Genomic DNA, 21,360 nt, shown 5'->3' with positions numbered 1-21,360 from the left:
ACCCAGGATAACCGTCTCATCTGGGGACAAAGAAGTTACGTCTGTTTGGTAAGCTTCAGTGTGATCATCTAATTCCCCTGGTTGGTCCCCTGTGTAGGCTCCAATAGGGCAGCAATTACAGATTTGGCCCATGGAGATGGTTGTGACAGTGGTGGTGGTGGGGTTGGCCGGGGGGTAGCTGAACACATGTACACTTGTATGGATTTGGGCAAAATATCTCTAGATCTGCTGTGATAGTAATTTCGCTCATGGTGGCCCCTGTGGGTATGAGGGTAGCAGCATAAGCAAGGGTCTGGGGATGAGGAGTGAGAGACTCCTATACCCATGATGATGGTAAGAGTAAGGCAGATACGACAACCTTGAAGACACTGTAGGTGAAGGGCACCTGTAGTAACTACGCGTGTAGGTATGATGCGGTTGTTCCAAGGAGGATGGTGGTCTTAAAAATGGCAATGGAGACATTGGATGCTGAAACAATGGCAGCTCGGGGAGGAGAGCATGTAGACATGGGTTAAGGAGAGAATGTCAGAACTGGTGAATGACGTGTTAGGCTACAGTGATGAGTTTTGACCTGTGCCACTTTCAATTCCCCCTGGGAGTTGGTGCCAGTCATTGCCATGTGCAGTGACAGATAAGGCAGTGCAGGTCACCCTAGTGCCAAAACTGGTGCCAGGACCATCAGTACTGCTGGCTGAGCCACTGCAGGGGCCAGTGGTAGTTACAGTGCTGATTGGTCTTCAGGTGTCAGCACCAATGAGCTCCGTAAACCCATAGGTTCTGGGCGGGAGTCTCGCACCGGTACCGGCAGAGTTGTTTTCTTAGACATGGGCCAATTGTGCTCCTTAGTCAGCGAGGAAGCTCAGCTCTCAATATGACTCATCATGTCACAAGATGAAGCAGGCAAAGATCGGGTCGGAGATTAGTTTCTTTTTCTTATGGCCCCCCAGGGAAATCAGTGAGGCCACTCTGTGTTTCTGACCCACTCCCATGCCTTCAGGTGGTGGTTTGTCAGCCGTATCAGAGTGGAGAGCTTTTTCAAAAAGAATCATTCTCAGTCTCAGCTCTCTGTCCTTTCTAGCTCTCACTGTGAGCAATCTGGGCACTTGTGAGGCACATGGAATTCTCCTAAACATCATACACGTTGAGAGTGGTCGTCTAAGGCTGGCATTGCCTCCTGGCAAGAGTTACATTTTTTAAAAACCTGATGCAGGCATGTTAGTAAAACAATAGAGCTGTTAACAGCAGAGCTCTTAGAATTCCAAACAAGGTGGTAGAACAACTATTAAATGTACTAACTACTGAGGAACTGTTATAAAACTTAAACTTTTAACGTCTATATTTACTCATTATAGCTTTAAAAAAATGACTACTATTAAAAACTTGTTAGAAGCTATGAACAGTGAATAACAAAGATCAAGATTTGTTTTTCAGATGTGCTGCTGAGGAGGGCAGAAGTCCATCTGCAGCCAAGAGCGGTTGAGAGGAACTGGCTCAGACCAGATTGCACATGTGACTAGAAGTACACAAAGGGCCCAGCGCGCTCCTGTGCATGTGCAATCCGAACAGCAACTGCTTTGCAAATCTCTGACCTGCAGAGCCAGGGCTGGCCCAACACCAGGTGTGGAGCACCCATGGGGACAACTCGAAGATGAACTAAATTTCTCTATTTTGCTGCCCTTAAAAAAACAAACAACCAGGAAAAAACTAATGGAGTTTTAAAAAGAGAAATGTTAATTATCTTAGACTATTAGGGCTACGTCTACACTACACAGATCTTTCAAAAGAAACTGTTCTGGAAGATCTTTTCCAAAAGGACTTCTTTCGAAAGAGTGTGTCCACAAACAAAAAGCAGATCACGAGAGTCATCTGCTCTTTTGAAAGACAGTGTCCACACAGCTCCAACTCTTTTGAAAGAACAGGTCAGGGATTGAAAATGAAGACTGTTCTTTTGAAAGAAGTGCCCTGAGGAGCGTCTACACTCCTTTTCTCTCTAAAGAAGCTTTTGAAAGGGGGGTGCTCTTCCTGAAATGGGAAAGGAAGTGTGATTTCGAAAGGAGCGCCACATTCTTTCAATTTACTTGCAAAGGAATGCTTTTTGTGTGTAGATGCTCCAGGGGCTCTTTTGAAAGAGCCCCCTTCTTGTGAAAGAACTTGCTAGTGTAGACGCAGCCTTAAGGAGAACCAAGAAACCAAAAATAACCAGTCTTTATGCTAAGGATGTACGAAAGGACACCTGCTCTCAAGGTGGCAGAGCAGGAAGTGAGGGGCTTTCACCTATGCAGTGCTGGACAGCTCTAAGGCAGAGCAGACCATAAGGGAAGGAGAGCACATGTGCAGGCTCAATGGACCTGCTACCAAAAATCTCCAATTAGAGGTGCACGGGCACATGTGCACCTACAGAGGAGCACCTATAGGGACACTACTTGAAGAAGAATGTTTGGTTTTGGGTGGCACTACAATGAGCATTAATTATGAAAAAGGGGGATGTTTTGCTGTGCAAAGTATTTTAATTATTAACCAGTGAGTTAAATATAATGTGTTGAAACAGACAAGCATTAAAGAAGTTGAGATATGAGCACTAATCAAAATGTATGGAGTCACGTTCTGGGCCGACCTTGACTCATACCATTTTATATAATATATAAAACTGTTTGTTGACCAATTGTAGGAAAAAGGGTAATTCCAGAACATGCTGCCATGCCTTCTGAAGAGCCCTCATGCTTAACAAGTAGTGTGTTATTTTACTGAAGACATATTGTCCAATATGGCAGCAAGACTAGCACCTGCTGCTAAACCAGGTAAAAGAGGAGAGCCTTCTGAATAAGAGCAGCTAATTCAGTCCTACTCCAAAACAAGAGGGTTTTGATTGTTGATAGTGATGGGACTGATTTGAGGAACAGAGCCAGGAAGGGAATGAGTGCTTGGAAGGGATGATGGTAGCCCTTTTTTCCCACCAAGCAGATCTCATGTTTGCTTACTTTTGTAGGTCAACCTCATTACACACACTGGGACTCCTTGCATGCCCACCAAAAACCCATGGTCTCTGGGGGCCATTCTCCCAACCTGCACTAGTGCAGCCACTCCCTGAAGCCCTTCCACCTCATTTCTGAGACATTGTGCGCACACCCCTGCCTATACCATCTCCTCATGACAGAGGCTCTGTTGCAACCATTTGCACCTCCTCACCTATTTTTCTTTTTCATTCCTGTGTAGATAAATTATTCTGGGTGTCAAAATTTTTACAGTAGCTGGATGATGGATTGTCATCCTAGAAGTGTGCTTGACTATTCATGAGTGCTAGAAATCATTTTTTGTAGTTTTAATACACAGAGCTTGTTGAATTTGGTAGTGCTGCTAACCTGGTATTGGGAAGGCCTATGCATCTTCTATTTCCCCTTCTGATTTTCCAGCAAACACAACAGTGCTCTGCCTCCTGAGGGCTAGACTATTTTGTGGCTTTTTGGAAGTGATCAGTGTGATGCTTTTTGATTAAAATATGACCATTTATAGCATGAATATTGCTACAGTTAGAAAAATGCAACAAAACATGTACAAAATAGATCATGTAAGGTGTCAAAGGAAAAGTTATGATTTACTAAAGGTGCTTGGCCATGCACCATCACCGTTCCTGACATTATGAATCATTCACTATAGATCTGTATCCCAAATGTGTTTGTTCCAGAGGTTACACCAACCATTGAAAATCTCCGTTGACTTTGGGAACTTCTCCCACCCTGTATGTCTTTTTGTGGAATCCTTAGCTCCTAAATGGCTGCTGTCTGCCCCTGTTAAGTCAGAAAGTGATGGAAGTGCTAATACGACACATGCATGTGACCCTAGCTTACATCTTGTGATTCTGCTTTTCCATGAATTGTGCTGCGAGTGTTGCTTGTGACAGTAAAATTCCATCCACATAGCACACAATATAAAAAGACTCTCTAGTCATCGCCATGTTGCCTCTTTCTTGCTGTGATTCTATAGACTTAGAATGCTAAGAAGAATTCCAATCCATGGACTGAAAGTCGTCCAGTTTTCTGGAAGCTCCCAGCAACTTTACAAGCCAGCAGTCTCTAATATTATTGTTATAGACAGGTTTGGTATATTTATAAAAATGAGTAACAACTTAATATGATTTCAGAGTCTGTATTTGTTCCAAGAACTTTGCAGTAATTGTATACATACACTCTATTAACCATTTTAACTCTTCTTTTTTCTTACAAATAAACCTTTAGATTTTATTTACTATTGGACTGGCAGCAATGCAACTACTGAATAAGATCTGAATTATATATTTATGTGGCTTATGTAGTTGATCTCCTGGGCTCAGAAAAACCCTTTGTTTGACACTGGTTTTCAGTAAGCACTCATAAAGTCGAGTACTGGGGACAGGGGAGGGTTGAAAGTAAGGTTTAGGATTCCAAGAGAATCATTTTTTTACTTTTCAATCAGTGTGATGAGACAGATGTTTACTTTTGTAACTGGCTTGTATATCTGTGAAAACAGTAACACCTTCTTAATATGATTTCAGAATCCATATTTGTTCCAATATGAAGAAAAACAGATTTTATCACCACAGTGTATTAAAGATGCAAACTTTTATGGTTCACTGCTGTGCCTGTCAAAGTCATAAAACATTAATGGAACAGTAACAACACAAAGACATGATTGACGCTGAAAGAACTTCCATGAAATGGCTATTAAAATGAACAGAGAATATTATAAGATAAATGTAACTCACAACTAAAATGCTGAAGAAGAGGCAGACTGAACTGCTATGAGCATCAGCCAATAAACTTCTGATTCTATGGCTGCTCCAGGTGTCCTGCTGATCTGCGAGGGACTCTGTTTTGCTAGCAGAAGAGAAAGTTTCTTCTTGTCTGAATAATGACTATTGTGTATTTCCTACACTATAGTGTTAATTTGGTGCCACTTCTCCGTCTCTGCCCTGGCTCTAGGAAGCTCCCTGGCTGTGCTGCCTTCAAAGTTGGGATCCCAGCCAGCAGTTGTGGAGCTTCCAGCAGCCAGAAGAGGTAAGTGAGTTAGACCCCATCCTAAGAGTGGCACTTGCAGGAGAAGAGGAAGTCCCATTCCTCCCCAGAACGGTTGATACTATCAGCTGGAACTCAGTGCATGGTAGTAGCCACTGGCCCTTAAAACAGCCCAATGTCATGGTCCATGGCACAGTTTTTTGTTTTATTTTTTCCCATGGTCAGAAGTTTGTTGGGGCCCCAGTGATGTCGAAGTAAAAATCCTCAATGAAATTTTGCCTCAGTGCAGTGCTAGTATGATTACATCAGGTATGCTGCTTCAATTCAAGGCAGTAAAATGCCACAAAGATAAGTGACAAATGGGAGCAATTTCAGAAAAGAGCATCTAGGTGCCCAAAGAGGTTATCCTGAGGAAAATTAAGAGTAAAATTTGTCTACCTTAGCTCATTAATGATGAGCTGTGATAACAAATATCTGAAAGCTGTATATTCCAAGAAAGGAGAGGAATTTTTTATGTTGGCATGAGGGAGTTATAACTAAGAATAATAAGATGAAATTGTAGGATGAATCTCAGAACAGACCACCTAATGGGAACCAGAATCTTACTCCTCTGTATGAAGAATCAGAACAGAAAAGCTGCTTCTCCCTCACAATTAACTGTTACTCAGTGAAGTGGGGAAAGCAATAATAAAGTGGGAAAATGTCAGAGGTGCTTAATGACTTCTTTGTTTTGGTTTTCAGCAAGAAGGTTGGTGGTAATTGGACACCAAGCATACTGAATGCTGAAGTAAATGAGGTAGGTTCACAAGTTAAAATAGGAAAAGAACAAATTAAGAATTACTTTAAAAAGCGAGATGTCTGGAATCACCAGGACCTGATGAAATCCATCCTAGAATGCTCAAGCAGCTGATTGAGGAAGTAGCTGAGCCATTAGCTGTCATCTTCAAAAAGTCCTGGAAGACAGGAGAGATTCCAGAAGACTGGAAAAGGGCAAATGTAGTGCCCATTAAATAAAATGGAAATAAGAACTGTCCAGAAAACTACAGACTAGTCAGCTTAACTTCTATGCCAGGAAAGATAATGGAGCTAATAATTAAGGAATCCCCTTGCAAACATTTGGAAAATAATAAGGTGATAAGTAACCAGCAGCATGGATTTGTAAAGAATAAATCATGTCAAACCAACCTGCTAACTTTGTGTGACAGGATAACAAGCTTTGTAAGTAAGGGAGAAGTTGCAGCTATGATATACCTAGACTTTAGTAAAACATTTGATACAGTCTCACATGACATTCTTAGAAATAAAGTAGAGCAATACAACCTTTACAAGGCTACTATAAGGTGGGTGCATGATGGGTTGGATAATCATTCCCAGAGAATAGTTATCTATGATTCACAGTTATGCTGGAAGGGCATGACAAGTGGGATTCTTCATAGATCAGTTTTGGGACAAGTTCTGTTCAATATCTTCATCAGTGATTTAGGTGATGCGATAGAGAGTTTGCTTATAAAGTTTGTGGATAACACCAAGCTTGGAGGAGTTGCAAGTGCTTTGGACAATAGGATTATAATTCAAAATGATTTGGACAAACTGGAAAAATGGTCTGAGGTAAATAAGATGAAATTCGGTAAGAGAAATTGCAAAATACTGCACTTAAGACAGAACAATCCTTTCACACGCATAAAATGGAAAATGGGTGCCTAAGAGGGATTATTGCAGAAAGGGATCTAACAGTCTCAGGCTATGGCTAGACTACAGAGAGTTGTCAGAAGAAGTAATTCCTCCAGTCTACTCTGCACTGTTTAGGCTTCAGCTGGAGTACTGTGTCTGGTTCTGCAGGCTGTGTTTCACGAAAAATGTGGATAAATTGGAAAAGTTCCAGAGAAGAGCAACAAAAATGATGAAAGGTCTAGAAAACATGACCTTTGAGGGAAGACTGAAAGAACTGGGTTTATTTAATTTGGATAAGAGAAGACTGAGAAGGGACATAGCAGTTTTTAAGTACCTAAAGGTTGTTACAAAAAGGAGGGAGAAAAATTATTCTCCTTAACCTTTATTCATAGGACAAGAAGTTAAGCACTGAATTAAGTTGCCAAGGGAGGCTGTGGAATCTCCATCATTTAAGCACAGCAGTTTAAGCACTTGTCAGGAATGAGTTAGATGATGCTTGGTCCTACTGTGAGTGCAGGGGACTGGACCTGATGATCTTTTGAGCTCCCTTCCAGGTCTAGTATTCTAAGAAAATTTTCTTCAATAGGTGACTCCCCCACATACTCCAAAAGGCAGATAAAATATTCCAGGATGGAGACCAGGCCTTCTGTAAAAAGGCAGAAGGATGGAGATGAGCTGCTATATCTCTTCTCAGTTTTAATGGAACTTTGTTGCCAGGATTGCCATGCCCTTAGGGGTTCCCTTCATACAAGGATTTTCCCAACATGAAAGAGGTTAGGAAAGAGTTAATGCAGTCCAGTTAACATAACAGTTGCAGAATGGAGATCACAATAAGATTGTACTCCAAGCAAATTAAGCACCATTGGCTGCACTGTAAGGATTTTCCTACGACCACAGCACAGTAGAATCATTTCAAAATCTGCACCTTTCAAATAACTGGGTATTTCACATCATGTAACAGATTACAAAGCAAAGACAGGCCTTTCTTATCAACCAGGTTCCTTAATATGTGCAGTGTGTGTTAATATGAAAGAATATAGATTTTGGATAGTCTGGATTTACTACAGGTATTCATGAGTTTACTAGGTACCAAGGCAGAGGGTGTGGACATGGCATAGTTAGTTATCAGTACAGATCTGCCTCCTCATTCTGGAAGAGTTCATTACTTTACACGATTCCATCAACAATAAGAACATGGAAAATAAAGAAGTGCCAAGACCGTTACATACCACAGTAAAGACAATCTGAGCTTGTCTTGTAAGAAATATGTCATAAGTACAAAAAAAAAAATCCAAATGGCAATCTGAAGTCTCCTCCTAAAAACAAGATAAAAGGTATCAATTTACTATTTACAAGAAAATACTGCTTTAATTAAAAACTCTAAAAAACTCATTCTCTTAGAATCCATATAAAAATAGTTGTGTGTTCACATATATAATATGCTTATATTTATTCTTATGGCTTTACATGCTGCAATATTCTAGATTAAGTAAAGATATATAAATGAGCTATTAAGTCTTTTTCTCCCCTTCCTCAGTTTTTGCAGATTCTTCTCCTCCATCAGATAAGAAGCCACTTCCATATTTCTTCACTTTGTTTTCCACTTTGGTGAGTCTCTGCTTTACTTTGAGTTGCGTTGAGTTGTATTCTGCCATAAGCCTAGCAAACCTAGTCTGTAGATTATCCAGAGCACTTTCAAGTCTTTCCACTTTTTCTTCCAAATCTTTAGGGTCGGCTCCTGCTTTTGCCGCCTCCTCATCTATTAAATTGTCTTTCATCAGAATTTGCCGCCCTTTCTCTTCCAATGCCTTTTTGGCTTCAGGATATTCAGTGAGGGCTTCCATCAAATCATCTTTGGACAAACAGAACAGATCAGAATAACCAATGCTTCTGATGTTGGCTGTTCTCCTGTTACCAGATTTGCTACCCTTGATGTTTAAGATGCTGATTTCACCAAAGTAGCTGCCATCACTTAGGACAACAAACTGTGTTATGCCATCATCTGCCACCACAGCCAACTTCCCCTCTTTGATGATGTACATTTCCCTTCCAATATCCCCCTTTTTACAGATATAGTCTCCAGGACTAAAGACTGTAGGTCTCAACTTCAGCACTAGTTCAATAAGAAGTCCAGCTTCACAATCCTGGAAAATACGCACTTTCTTTAGTGTGTCGAGATGGACGTTGATAGCTATTTCAGCCTTAAGTTTGTCAGGTAGGTTTTTAAGAACTTCCTTCTCATCTACTGTTTTCTTGTTGGTCCAGAGGTAATCAAACCACTTAATGACCCTGGCCTCCAAATCCTTTGTCACTTTTCGGAAATGCATATATTGTTTTATGGAATCAACTTTGGCCTGGAATTCTGCTCTCGAAGCATTCATGTTGGAAATCATAGAGCCTACGTTACCAACAATGGTAGCAAAGATCAGTACACCCACCAAGAAGTCAATGACCACAAAGAGATACTCTTCATCTTTCACTGGAGGTGGGGTTTCTCCAATTGTTGTCAGTGTCAGTGTTGACCAATATAAACTGTAAATATACTTTCTGGCCAGACGTCCATATTCTGGATGGGACACATTCGGATAGACCCAAGTGTCAGTACCAAACCCAATAAGCTTTGAAATTGCAAAATATATACATGCATTCCAGTGGATGATGATAAGAATATACAGAACAAGATTTCCAATCCGAAACATATTTGGATAGTTTGTCCTGGTTTCTGTGCGGTCAAAAAACTCAAACAGCCTGGCAAACCTCAGCAAGCGGTTAAACCGTAGTTCAGGGTAGTTCAACCCAAGTTTTAAATATGCTAGATCTGTTGGTAAAAGAGAAAGCACATCCAATCTGAACTGCTGAGTAGCAATGTAATGTTGTCTTAATTTCTTTTCATCTTGGACTAGTAAGCCTTGTTCAAGGAAGCCTTAAAAGAATTAAAAACAGTTTTGTATTAGACCACTTTATGTATGTTTTATAAAAAGACATCATATACGCTTCATATGTAATAGTAGGAGTAGAAATGCAATAGCACGTAGAGGCCTCAACAAAGACTGGGCTCCATTGTGGTAAGCATTCAGTACACGCTAAGAGAAAGTCCATGCCCCTCAAAGATTCCACTATAAAGGTCCCCAAACTCAAAAAAAGAATTCTTTGGATCACTAAAAGATGGAGCCCTGCAAATCCACAGATATCCCGGCTTTATGTCCACATCTGCAGATGTGGATGCAGATATCCATGACTCATTTTTGCAGATATGGATGCAGATGCAGATACAAATTTTGTATGTAGAACCCTGCAAATTTGCAGATATCTGCTTTATATCTGTTGGTGCATGTGGATGTGGATGCAGATATCTTGGCTCATTCTGCATATGCGGTACTCTACTAATGAAGCCAGTATAGCTCCATGCCTGTGTTGGTTCTGTGTGTGCAGATCTCATACCAGGATCAGGCTAAAAATAGATAAGCCAGACTATTAATGGGAACATTAGTACCTCCCCCCACCACGTTAACAGCGGTTAAGGGCCAGATTCTGATATTATTCTTCATGTTTACTGGCACTTTATTCCATGATTAATCCCACTGAAGTAAATGGATTAAAGTGCTCTTCAGGGTAAGGATAGGAAAATCAGTCTCTGAAGATAAGTCTGGGCTGCAGTTAGACACCCATGGCTGGCCTGTGGCAGCTGATTCTGGCTTGTAGCGTTCACACACGGAAGCCATTTAATTCAGTGTAAATAATAGGGCTTGAGACAGAGCCCAAGTTCTGGGACCCTCACAGAATCATGGAGCCTATGCTCCAGCCTGACCCTGAGCATCTACTCTGCAATTAAACAGTCCCATGAGGTCAAACTCCGTGAACCTGAGTTAGCTTGCGTAGGTCTGCCACGGGTTTTCAGCTGCATTGTAGGCACCTTAAATGACCTGCCCCTGTAAGTTGGACAGCGAGTCTGTGGCAGAATTGAGAACGGCACTCTAGGAAGTTGCAGTCTAGTGCTAACCTTAACCACAAGACCAATAGTCCTCTCCCAAGTTACGCGAGTAACTCAGGATTAGTGACGTAGACAAATAGGTGGCACAATATGAAAAAAAATGTAAATATATTTGTAGTATTTAAATATACAATATGAAATAATAGCTGATCAAATCCAGCTCTTTGGATAACTACTCCCCTACTGATGGCAGCATAAGCTGCCCACTAGTTTTCAATACTAAATATAAAACATTACATCAATACTATGGTATGATTACACAAGGACACATCACAAAAAGCCAAACAAGTGTTACGTTCCAACTGAAACATTATTTCAGAATCCTTGCACATCCAGTTTGTTTTACGTTGTACAGCATGAACAATAAGCTATTACCCTTACCACTGAAGCAAGAAAAGCAGAATCTCGACAATACTATGAATGTGTAACATGGCTGTATCTTCATTGCTCTCGTAACCTTAATGTTTATATTTTACGATGTCTTATAGTTTAACTGCTCTACCTTAAAGTTGCCTGAATGTAGGTTTTCATTTAATTCTCAGTTTTGTTTGACAAAAACAGAGAGAAAGACACTGCCCACATTTTAATCAATACCAGTTAGTTTTTGACACTCATGATAATTTCAGTGAAGACGTATGGTAGGGGGTTAACCCTGGTATAGTCGGGCAGTTTTTTGCATTCCTGGGTTACAGAGCTGCAGCACTTCTCCCTTATGTTGTGATGGCTGTATCCTTGCAACAAGAAAGGATAGAAATGTGGGACCCAATCCTGCAAGCATATGCTTCACTTTATTCATGTGACTAATTCTTCTGACTTCAGTGGGACCACTCGCACATGTAATTGTCTTTAGGATCGGTGCTTTCATGTTTTTCAAATAAAAACTTACCCTGCACAGCACGTAGGAGAATGCATCCAAATGTTCAGTGAGAGCTTAACAGAGGGGTGGGGAATCTATGGCCTGCAGACCAGATTCAGCCCATGGCTTGCTTTGAGCTGGCCCCTGAGGCTGGAGCTTTCTCCCCATACCCCACAACCTGCAGCAAGCTGGCACTGGCACTCCAGCCATACATGTGGAGGGGCACCTACTTGCAGCCAATGGTAGCAGTGGGATGTGGTGCTGGCAGTGGGTGGTTCCCTGGGGTGCACAGATCCATGTGGAACCAAGCGTTCCCTCCCTCACCCGAGCTGCACTCCTGCCTACATCCTGCACACACCACTGCCAATAGGAGTGATAGGGGATGGTGCTAGCAGTGAGTGGTTCCCTGCAGCACACCATGAGTGCCACCCCTGTCTTGGAACTGCCCTCCTGCCCAAGGCCCCACCCCAGTGCACCTTCACAAGACCCCACACCCCCATCACCACCCTACTCTTGCATCTCCATCTAGACACCCCCCACCCTCAGCCCACTCCTGCACTCTACTGCCCACCCAGACCCTGCACCCCAAGTTCACTCCTACACCCTACCTCCTGCCCAGACCTCATGGCCACAACTCAGCAGCCCCCCACTCTCACTGAACCCTTCCTGTTTGGCCAGAGCATGGGGGTGGGGAGGGAGACACTCAAAATCTACTAACCTGGATTGTTCTAGGCTCTGGGGTGCAGTTTGAGGGTAGTGAGGTGAAAGGCATTTCTGCTTCTCAGCGGGGGGCCACATCTGTGAGGTTTTAGGGTTGGTTTGTCAGCAAGAGTTTTGTTTTGTTTTTGCTTCTCACTTGCATGTGGCCCCTGACTGTTTTTCTTCTGCTGTTTTTCCTTAGTGGGGAAATGGCTTTGTGTTTCAATAAGACATCTACAATCGCTCAAAAAATTGAGTGGAAAAAGTAGCCAGTCATGTAAATTACTAGGTTGATTTTTGGTGCATTGAAGTATATATGAGAGAGTCTTGATGATGGTCATTCAAGTGTCATCATTTGAAGATGGCTTTATATAACTTTTAAAATGAATTTTTCATTAAAATTAATTAATGCTCTAACTGGTCAGGGAAGACGGTTTATTTCCTGAAGCCCTGGTCTTGGATTCAGGAGATGTGAGGTCTATTCCTTGCTCTGCCACTGGCCTGTTAGGTGTCCTGAGGTAGATCACTTTGCTTCTCTGTGTTTGTTTCCTATCTGTCCAAGGATACTGAGTTAAATGACACTGTTCATCTTTGAGACATGATCTGAAGTATTAGATAAGAGCTACGTATTCTCACTCTCTCCACAACCAGTGCTAACTACACTACTACAATGATTCATTGAACATTTTCTGTCAAAGATAAATACCTATGTGTAGATTCATAGAGTCTATGGCCAGAAGGAACCCTTGTGATCTTTTAGTCTGACCTCCTGTATAATACAGGCCAAAGGCCTTCCTCTCAATAATTCCTACAGCAGATCTTTTAGAAAAATACACAATTCTCATTTAAGAATAGTCAGTGATGGAGACTCCACCACATTCCCATGGTGAATTTTTCCAGTGGTTAATTATGCCCAATGTTAAAAATGGGACTAATCCAATCTCTTGTTGATGGGTGTAAAGAGAAGTTTTCCCTAAACACAGGTTTTCCACTTCAGAAGCATCTAATTTTGGATGCTGTTGGAAATGGACCCTCATACAGATCCAGTAGGGTATAAAGAGAAGTTACTCACCTGTGTAGTAACGATGGTTCTTCGAGATGTGTCTCCGTGGGTGCTCCACAGTAGGTGTCAGGCTCGCCCCGGCGCCACAGATCGGAAATTTTCAGCAGTCTCCGTCGGGTCGCACATGCGCCGCTGCGCGCTGGTCCTTCGCGCGCCTTCGGTCACATGCGCGACCCAGTCTCCACCAGTTCCTTGACCAACCGCCCCGGATGCTTCTGAAAAACGCAAAAACAGAGCTCCAAAGTGGGGAGGAACAAGTGGGTAGTGGAGCACCCACGGGGACACATCTCGAAGAACCATCGTTACTACACAGGTGAGTAACTTCTCTTTCTTCTTCGATCGGTCCCCATGGGTACTCCACAGTAGGTGAATACCCAGCAGTGACCCCAATTAAGGCGGTGGGTGTCCGCTTATGTGCAGCTTGCCCTTAATAGGACTGCTGTCGATAGCCATGTCTCCTCATCGAACACCCGGTGCATGGCATAATGCTTGGCAAAGGTGTCATAAGATGACCAAGTCGCCGCTCTGCAGATGTCTTTTAATGCGATTCCTTTGAAGAAGGCCGTCGATGTTGCCATTGCTCTGGTGGAGCGAGCCCTGAGCGGAACTAGCAGGGGGGTCTTACTCAGCTCATAACACAGTTTTATGCAGGATACGATGTGATTTGAAATTCTTTCTGAGGATAGGCTTTCCCCTTTCGACCTGGGTGCGAGAGACACCAGGAGTCTGTCCGTTTTCCAGAAGGGCTTAGTTCTGTCTATGTAAAAGGCCAACGCCCTCCTTACATCTAGCAGGTGCAGCTGCACCTCTTTGCTGGAGTTGTGAAGCTTAGGATAAAATGAGGGTAATACTACTGGTTCGTTAATGTGGAACTCTGAGGAAACCTTTGGAACGAAGACCGGGTGTAATCGTAAGATCACCGCTTCTTTTGAGAATACTGTGCAGGGTGGCGTTGCCATTATTGCTGCGAGTTCACTCACCCTGTGGGCTGACGTAATAGCGAGAAGGAAGGTTGTTTTCAGGGTAAGTAACCGGAGGGGTACCGTGACCAATGGTTCAAAGGGTGGTCCCGACAGTGTGTGGAGGACCAAGTCCAAACTCCATGACGGTGATAGCAGTTTCCGAGGGGGGTACAGGTTTACCAGCCCCTTTAGGAACTGTGTGACCATAGGATGAGCGAATATGGTTGGCCCTTCCTCTTTGTGTTGAAACGCTGATATAGCTGCAAGATGGACCTTTAGTGAGGATAGGGAGAGTCCGTCTTGTTTTAGCTCCAGCAGGTATTCTAGAATTGCAGTTATAGGGACGCCCTGAGGAGCCAACTGCTTGGAAGAACACCAGGAGATGAATCGTTTCCACTTCTGCGCATAAGTCCTTCTGGAGGAAGTCCTTCAACTGGACTCCAAAATGTGTTTCACTCCCTCTGAACATGTGCTCTCTAAGGCGCTGAGCCATGGATTAGCCACGCCTGTAGGCAGAGTCTTTGAGGATGTGGGTGCACTATGGACCCCTGAGCCTGCGTGAGAAGGTCTGGCATTACCGGTAGCAGGAGTGGCGGGCGGCATGACATGCACAGAAGCAGAGAGAACCATTGCTGTCGGTCCCAGGTTGGGACTGTAAGTATTATGCGTGCTCTCTCTCTTTTGGCTTTCTCTAGAACCTTGTGAATGAGTGTCGTGGGAGGGAACGCATAGAGTAGAGGGCTCTTCCATGGCACCATGAAGGCGTCCCCCAAGGATCCTTGTCCTATGCCCGCTCTGGAGCGGTACTGAGGGCATTGCTTGTAAGTGGCAAACAGATCGATTTGGGGAACCCCCCCTTTGTGAAATACTTGTCGGAGCAGATTGGCACGGATCTGCCACTTGTGCGTGAGTGTAAAGCGCCTGCTTAGCTGGTCCGCCTTCACGTTGTGGACACCGGGTAGGTATGAGGCTTTCAGCGTTATATTGTTGACAATGCACCAGTTCCACAACCGGACTGCCTCCGCGCATAGTGCACGGGATCTGGCCCCTCCTTGTCGGTTGATATAAAACATGGTGGAGGTGTTGTCGGTATTTATCCCGACTACTTTGCTGTGCAGGTTTTTCCGAAAATGTTTGCACGCACTGAACACTGCTCTGAGTTCTAGTATGTTTATGTGCATTGTCTTTTCCGCGGGGGACCATAGCCCCTGAGTTACTTTGTTGCCGATGTGCACTCCCCATCCCATGTGGGATGCATCTGTCATAAGAAAAATCGCAATTTGTGGTTGGTGGAAGGGCACCCCTACTAGTAAGTTCTTGGGATCTGCCCACCATGCCAGTGACCTGCGCACCTCCGCTGTGGGTGATACTGCCCTGTGGATGGTATGGACTATCGGTTTGTAAATGCTCGCCAGCCAATGCTGCAGGCCCCGCATATGCAGCCTGGCATTCTGTACCACAAACGTGGTGGTTGCCATGTGCCCCAACAGTTGTAGACATGTTAGGATTGGCACTGTGCGGCTATACATCATTACTTGTACCAGGGATTTGATGGTGCAGAAACGGGCGTTGGGCAGGTATACTCTTGATGTAGTAGAGTCTATGCATGCCCCTATGAACTCTATATTCTGCGTACGTTCGGTCTTTGATTTCGAGAGGTTGATAATTAGGCCCAATGAGGCGACTGTGTTTGTAGTGATGTGTATCATGCATAGTACCTCTGCCTTCAAGGCCCCTTTCAGCAGGTAGTCGTCCAGGTATGGAAAAATGAACACACCCTGTCTGTGTAGGTAAGTTGATACTACCACCAGTGTTTTGGTGAACACTCTGGGCGCCGAAGAGAGACCGACCAGAAGAACCCTGTATTGGAAGTGCTCCCTGCCTACTGTGAAGTGGAGGAAACGTCTGTGTGCCGGGTGAATAGTTATATGAAAATACGCGTCCTGCAAGTCAAGGGCTGCAAACCAGTCTCCATCGTCCAATGCCGTAAGTATGGAGGCAATTGTAATCATCCTGAAACGCTGTTTGCGCAGATGTCAGTTGAGGGCCCGTAGGTCCAGGATTGGCCTCCAGCCTCCTGTCTTCTTCTCTGTTAGGAAGTATCATGAGTAGAACCCTTTCCCTTGGAATTGTTCCAGAACTCTCTCCACCGGCCCTATGAACATGAGATGGTCTACCTCCTGTTTTAACCTTGTCTCGTGGGAGGGGTCCTTGAAGAAGGACTGGGTGGGAGGTTTCGGTGGAGGTAGTGATTGGAAGGGGATCGTGTATCCCGTGGCTATAATTTCCAGCACCCATTTGTCTGTGGTGATGTTTTGCCATTGAGAGTAGAATGGTTTGAGCCGATGGTGGAACATGTGCTGGGATTGGCACTGAGGGATGGTCTTGATATTGCAGTCCTCGACATACCCGTCAAACTTGCTGTCTCAGGGCTTGCCCCGAGGGTGCGCAACCCTGCTGGGGGTGTCATCTGGGGGCCCTATACTGTTGCTGCTGGTGGTGGCGCCCTTGGTCATAGCTCCGTTGGTATTGTGTATGCTGAGGTTGATAAGCGTAGCGCTTTTGCTGGGGGTAAAACTTCTTCCTCTTGTAGGGAGGGGTATATATGCCCAGGGTCCTAAGTGTGGTTCTCGAGTCCTTGCTGGAGTGTAGGACCAAGTCAGTTGAATCTGCGAATAACTTGTTTATCAAATGGAAGGTCTACGATTTTTGTTTGCAGATCTCTGGGAATGCTGGACGTCTGGAGCCACGATTCTCTACGCATTACCACTGCTGTGGCTGTGGAGCATGCTGCCGTGTCTGCCACGTCCAGGGCAATCTGAACTCCTGTTCGTGAGGCCGCGTAGCCCTCTTGGACGATCGCTTTCAGCACCGGTTTCTTATCCTCTGGAAGGAAATCCATGAGGGAAGTAAGTCTGGAATAATTGTCGAAGTTGTGGTTTGACAGGTGTGCTGCGTAGTTTGCCATTCTGAGTAGTAAGGTAGAGGAGGAATAGACCTTCCTACTGAACGTGTTTAATTTCCTCGCGTCTCTTTCTGACCCTCCTGATTTATATTGGGGTGTCTTGGATCTCTGCTGTGATGATTCGACTACGAGCGAATTTGGTTGGGGGTGGCTCAACAGGAATTCCATGCCCTTGGCTGGAACAAAGTATTTCTTATCTGCCCTCTTATTTGTGGGAGGGGTGGAGGCTGGAGTCTGCCATATGTTGGTGGCTGATTCCATAATCGCTTCATCTAGTGGGATTGCGATCTTAGATGTAGCCGGGGGTCTTAAATTTTTCAGGAGTTTATGATGTTTCTCCTGCACCTCTGCTATTTGAATGTCCTGTGTTTGTGCTACTCTCTTGAATAGTTCTTGGAATTGCCTAAGGTCGTCCGGGGTGGGGGAAATATCCCCAGGGACAACCCCCTCATCTGGGGAGGACGAAGAGGTGTCGCTATGATACACCTCCTCTAATTCCTCAGATTCCTGGATTTGTTCATACGCTTGCCCTTTTGAGGATTCAGAAGGGAGGTCCAGGGCCTGTGGACCAACGTCCGCCTGGGAAGGCTGTGTCTTTCTCACGGAGTGAGACTGCGTGAAGGGGTGTTGGCAAGGTGTGGGTGGGGATCTACCCCCTGGATCTGGACCCCCTGTGCCGGTGTTCAGTATGGTAAGGACGGCCATAACAGCAGGGGCAAGGGCCCAGTGATGGGGATCTGGACCACAATCGGAAAGCGTACGCATGGGGTCTAGAAGAGCGTGACCTCCGTGATGATACTGACAGTGGCGGAGATGCTCTGTGATAGTATTCATAGGGATCCCTACTGGAGATTGGTGAAGGTTGTCTGAGCCAGGGGGATGGTGGTTGAAGGAACGGGGATGGAGGTCTGAAGCAGGCCATTGGAGTTGCTGCCTGGCGTATTTCGGGGGGGGAGCTAGACGATAGCGGCAACGTGGTGACCTCCGGGGATGGGCTGCGGTGCTGGGTTTTGGCCTTTGCTTTTCCCCATCCCTGAGACGCAGGTGCCGCCCCCTCCCATGCTGGGGACCTCAGCACCGTTGTCGGTGCCGCGCTCGGTGCCCCTGTGCACGGCACCGCATGGGTAACTTCCTCCAGCATCGTTGGGTCCCGTGCCGAGTACCCCTGCTCCGGTGCCATCGGTGCCGCAGGGCTTGATGCCGTGGGAGTCGGTGCCGCCGATTCCGGCGCCTGCGGCGCCCCCGGTGCCAACTGCTTAATGGTTGAAGGCCCCGGCGCAGCTGTGCGTGCTACAGTCATCCCGCTTTGAGCAGCCCGCAGGTCAGAGTCCTGTGCTCCGCTCATCCTGCTCACAGGTGTTACCGGCAAGGATCGAGCTGGGGAAAGCTTCCTTTCCTTTTGCACAGAGGAGGTTAGGGAAGCCACCTTCCTCTTGTGAGACCCTGAGGGCCCCTCTTTATGGGGCTTCTCCCATGGTCCAGGTTGGAGGGCCTTATCAAATAAAATCATCTTCAGCCTCATTTCCCTGTCCTTTCTGGCTCTGGCTGTGAGCTTGGAGCAGTGAGGACACTTTTGTGGAACGTGGGTCTCCCCGAGGCAACGAATGCACTCGCTATGTCCATCTGAGGCAGGCATGGCCTCGTGGCATGACGCACGTTTCTTAAACCCCGGCAAGGACATCTCAGCCCGGGCGTTTAAGTCTTTGAATGTTAATAGGGCATTTAACAGTTACTCAGTCCTGGAAAAGATAATGTTCACGGCTTTTAGGACAGCAGACCACTTAGGGTGGCCACCTCTGTTCTTCTCTCTCTCTTTTTTTTTTTTTTTCTAAAAACTATATCTACATTTAAACATAACAACTTTAACAGTGCTAACTAAAACTATCAACTAATAACTATCAACAAAATTAAAACACAGTTCTATCTTTCTCAGGCGTTGGAGCCGGAGCGGAATCTGTCTGCAGCCGTTGGCGGTTGAGAAGGAACTGGCGGGGACCGGATCGCGCATGTGACCGAAGGCGCGCGCATTGGCGCATGCGCGACCCAACGAAGACTGCTGAAGATTTCCGATCTGCGGCTCCGGGGCGAGCCCAACACCTACTGTGGAGCACCCACGGGGACCACTCGAAGAAGAATTCATGTTATGTCTGAAAACAATATAAAACCCAAAAGAACTCACCTGTCCTGAATCTGATGAATATGTCCAGTATGTAGATGATATCTGAGCTATAGTCCAAGATCACCCAGAGTATAATATGATCAGTTTGTAGCTCATCAAAACAGGCTCTAAACAAACCAAGATACAGAAGATTTCATTCATTTTGTATAAGTAGGTTCTAAAAGCATTTTACCCCATTGTAGCTGGCACTGCATAGACTGTGGGCATCATGTCTGCAGTGGAATATTTGCTGTGAATTTAAATTTAAGGATTTAACATAATGAGATATTTCTGAAAGGAAAGGTCTTACACAGCAGGGGCAAATGTCACATACACACACGTACACACTACACTGTATCATTCCTCTTAGCACAGAGCTTTAAGCCCTCACAGGGTCAGCTCTGCAAGCAAAGAACTGGACAGGAATTCATTCAGATCCCATCAAGCTAATTCCTGAAGCAACTGAAAGAAGGCTTATGCTTGTCCTGAGTGATCCAGGCATACCATCACCCATTCCTTCCAGAGTCTAAGGCTGCATCTACACTACAAGATAAATTAGAATTTAATTCAGTTAGCTCAATTTTTAGCACGTGACTGTCTTCACTGTAAAGACCATTAGCTCAATTTTGGGTGCACTAATCTCAAGATTACAAAATCGCAGTTACCTGATGGGCGTAGTGCCAAGCTTGAATTCAGAAGTTCAATTAAAGGCCAGTGTGGAAGCACCACATCTTAAAGTCGAATTTATTAGCCTCCAGAAGCGTCCTGCATGTAACCCACAATGCCCCTCTCGGTGCTCCACTCTGGCTGCTGCTCTCCACTAACAGGATGACTGTTCATTTCTAAATGGGAGCAGTGAGCTTCTAGCTGTGGGCTCATGTTAGTGAGTGAGCCTGAGAAATGTCTTTCTTTCTTTGCTATAAGCGCTGTGAGCATATCTGCTCATTCAAATAGCCCCTGCAGGGCGTTTGTGGCTCTGTCTGTACACTTATTTTTTTCTTGCATGTTGAATAGTAACAAAGAGGAAGCCGTGCTAGTCTATACACTATCAAAACAAAAAGCAGTCAAGTAGCACTTTAAAGACTAGCAAAAGAGTTTATTAGGGGAGCTTTCGTGGGACAGACCCACTTCTTCAGACCAGGTTCTGGTCTGGCTATGGTCTGAAGAAGTGGGTCTGTCCCACGAAAGCTCACCTAATAAACCATTTTGCTAGTCTTTAAAGTGCTACTTGACTGCTTTTTTGTTATTTTTTTCTGTGCTGCCTGGCGCCAGCCCCTGCCCTGCCATATCACATGTCAACAAGGCTGTGCTGGGGGTCACGCTTACATAACACACTGAGAAACTTCTTCTCAGCGGTTTACATTTGTTTGCGAACCCCCTTCCCTCCCCTACAGATCCCACACAGTCTGTCTTTCCCGTGCTCAGCCACATTACATGGGTTGTCCCCAGCCCAACCCAACAGAAGGATGTGCCCACTGTTCAGTGCTGGCAATGCTGCCAGATGTGCATTTACGGCTCCAAGGGCGGGAAAGACATTCTGGGCTTTTCTGCTGCTGTGGGGAAGTCGCCCCTGGTGGCTAAGATGCTGGGGACTTTGTTGCCACCATAGGGAAGGACCACTTCAACAGGTCCCCACTGAACCCCTAGCCTTCACCCAGACTGGGGCTTGCTGCCACCAGGGAAAAGTATCTGCCAGTGACTAAGATACAAGGGGCCTTCGCTGCTGCTGCTGTGGAAAAGTCTCCCCTGGTGGCTAAGAAATTCGGGGTTTTGCTGCTGCTTTCGGGAAGGACCACTTCAACTAGCCCTGACTGAATCTTCCCCCTTTCTCCATAAGGGGCCTTGCTGCTACCCGGGGGAAGTCTCCCCCAGTGGCTAAGGGGCTTGTTGCTGCCACCGGGAAAATTCTCCCCAGGCGGCTAAGAAACAGGAGGGCCTTTGCTGCCGTCAGACAAAAGCCCATAACGGGGCTTGCTGCCACTGGAGGGAAGTCTCATGAGCTGTTGG

The 21,360-nt window shown here is 45.2% G+C and overlaps 1 protein-coding gene across 3 annotated transcripts in view; it reads right to left on the bottom strand.

Moving 5' to 3' along the window:
* Positions 1–4,195: 4,195 nt before the first annotated feature.
* CNGA3 (cyclic nucleotide gated channel subunit alpha 3) overlaps positions 4,196–21,360 on the bottom strand; it is an 80,467-nt gene continuing 63,302 nt past the window's right edge. For all 3 annotated transcript variants that reach the window (XM_074991934.1, XM_074991942.1, XM_074991951.1), the window contains 2 exons: positions 19,375–19,481; positions 4,196–9,582 (listed from right to left, as the gene is read on the bottom strand). In XM_074991934.1, coding sequence (XP_074848035.1) covers positions 8,171–9,582; positions 19,375–19,481 — 1,519 coding nt within the window. In that variant the 3' untranslated portion in view covers positions 4,196–8,170. The remainder of the gene's footprint in view (positions 9,583–19,374; positions 19,482–21,360) is intronic.

Source organism: Carettochelys insculpta, chromosome 1 (genome assembly GCF_033958435.1).
Source record: "Carettochelys insculpta isolate YL-2023 chromosome 1, ASM3395843v1, whole genome shotgun sequence".
Classification (NCBI taxonomy): domain Eukaryota; kingdom Metazoa; phylum Chordata; order Testudines; family Carettochelyidae; genus Carettochelys; species Carettochelys insculpta.
This window is presented reverse-complemented; position numbering and strand designations above follow the sequence as displayed.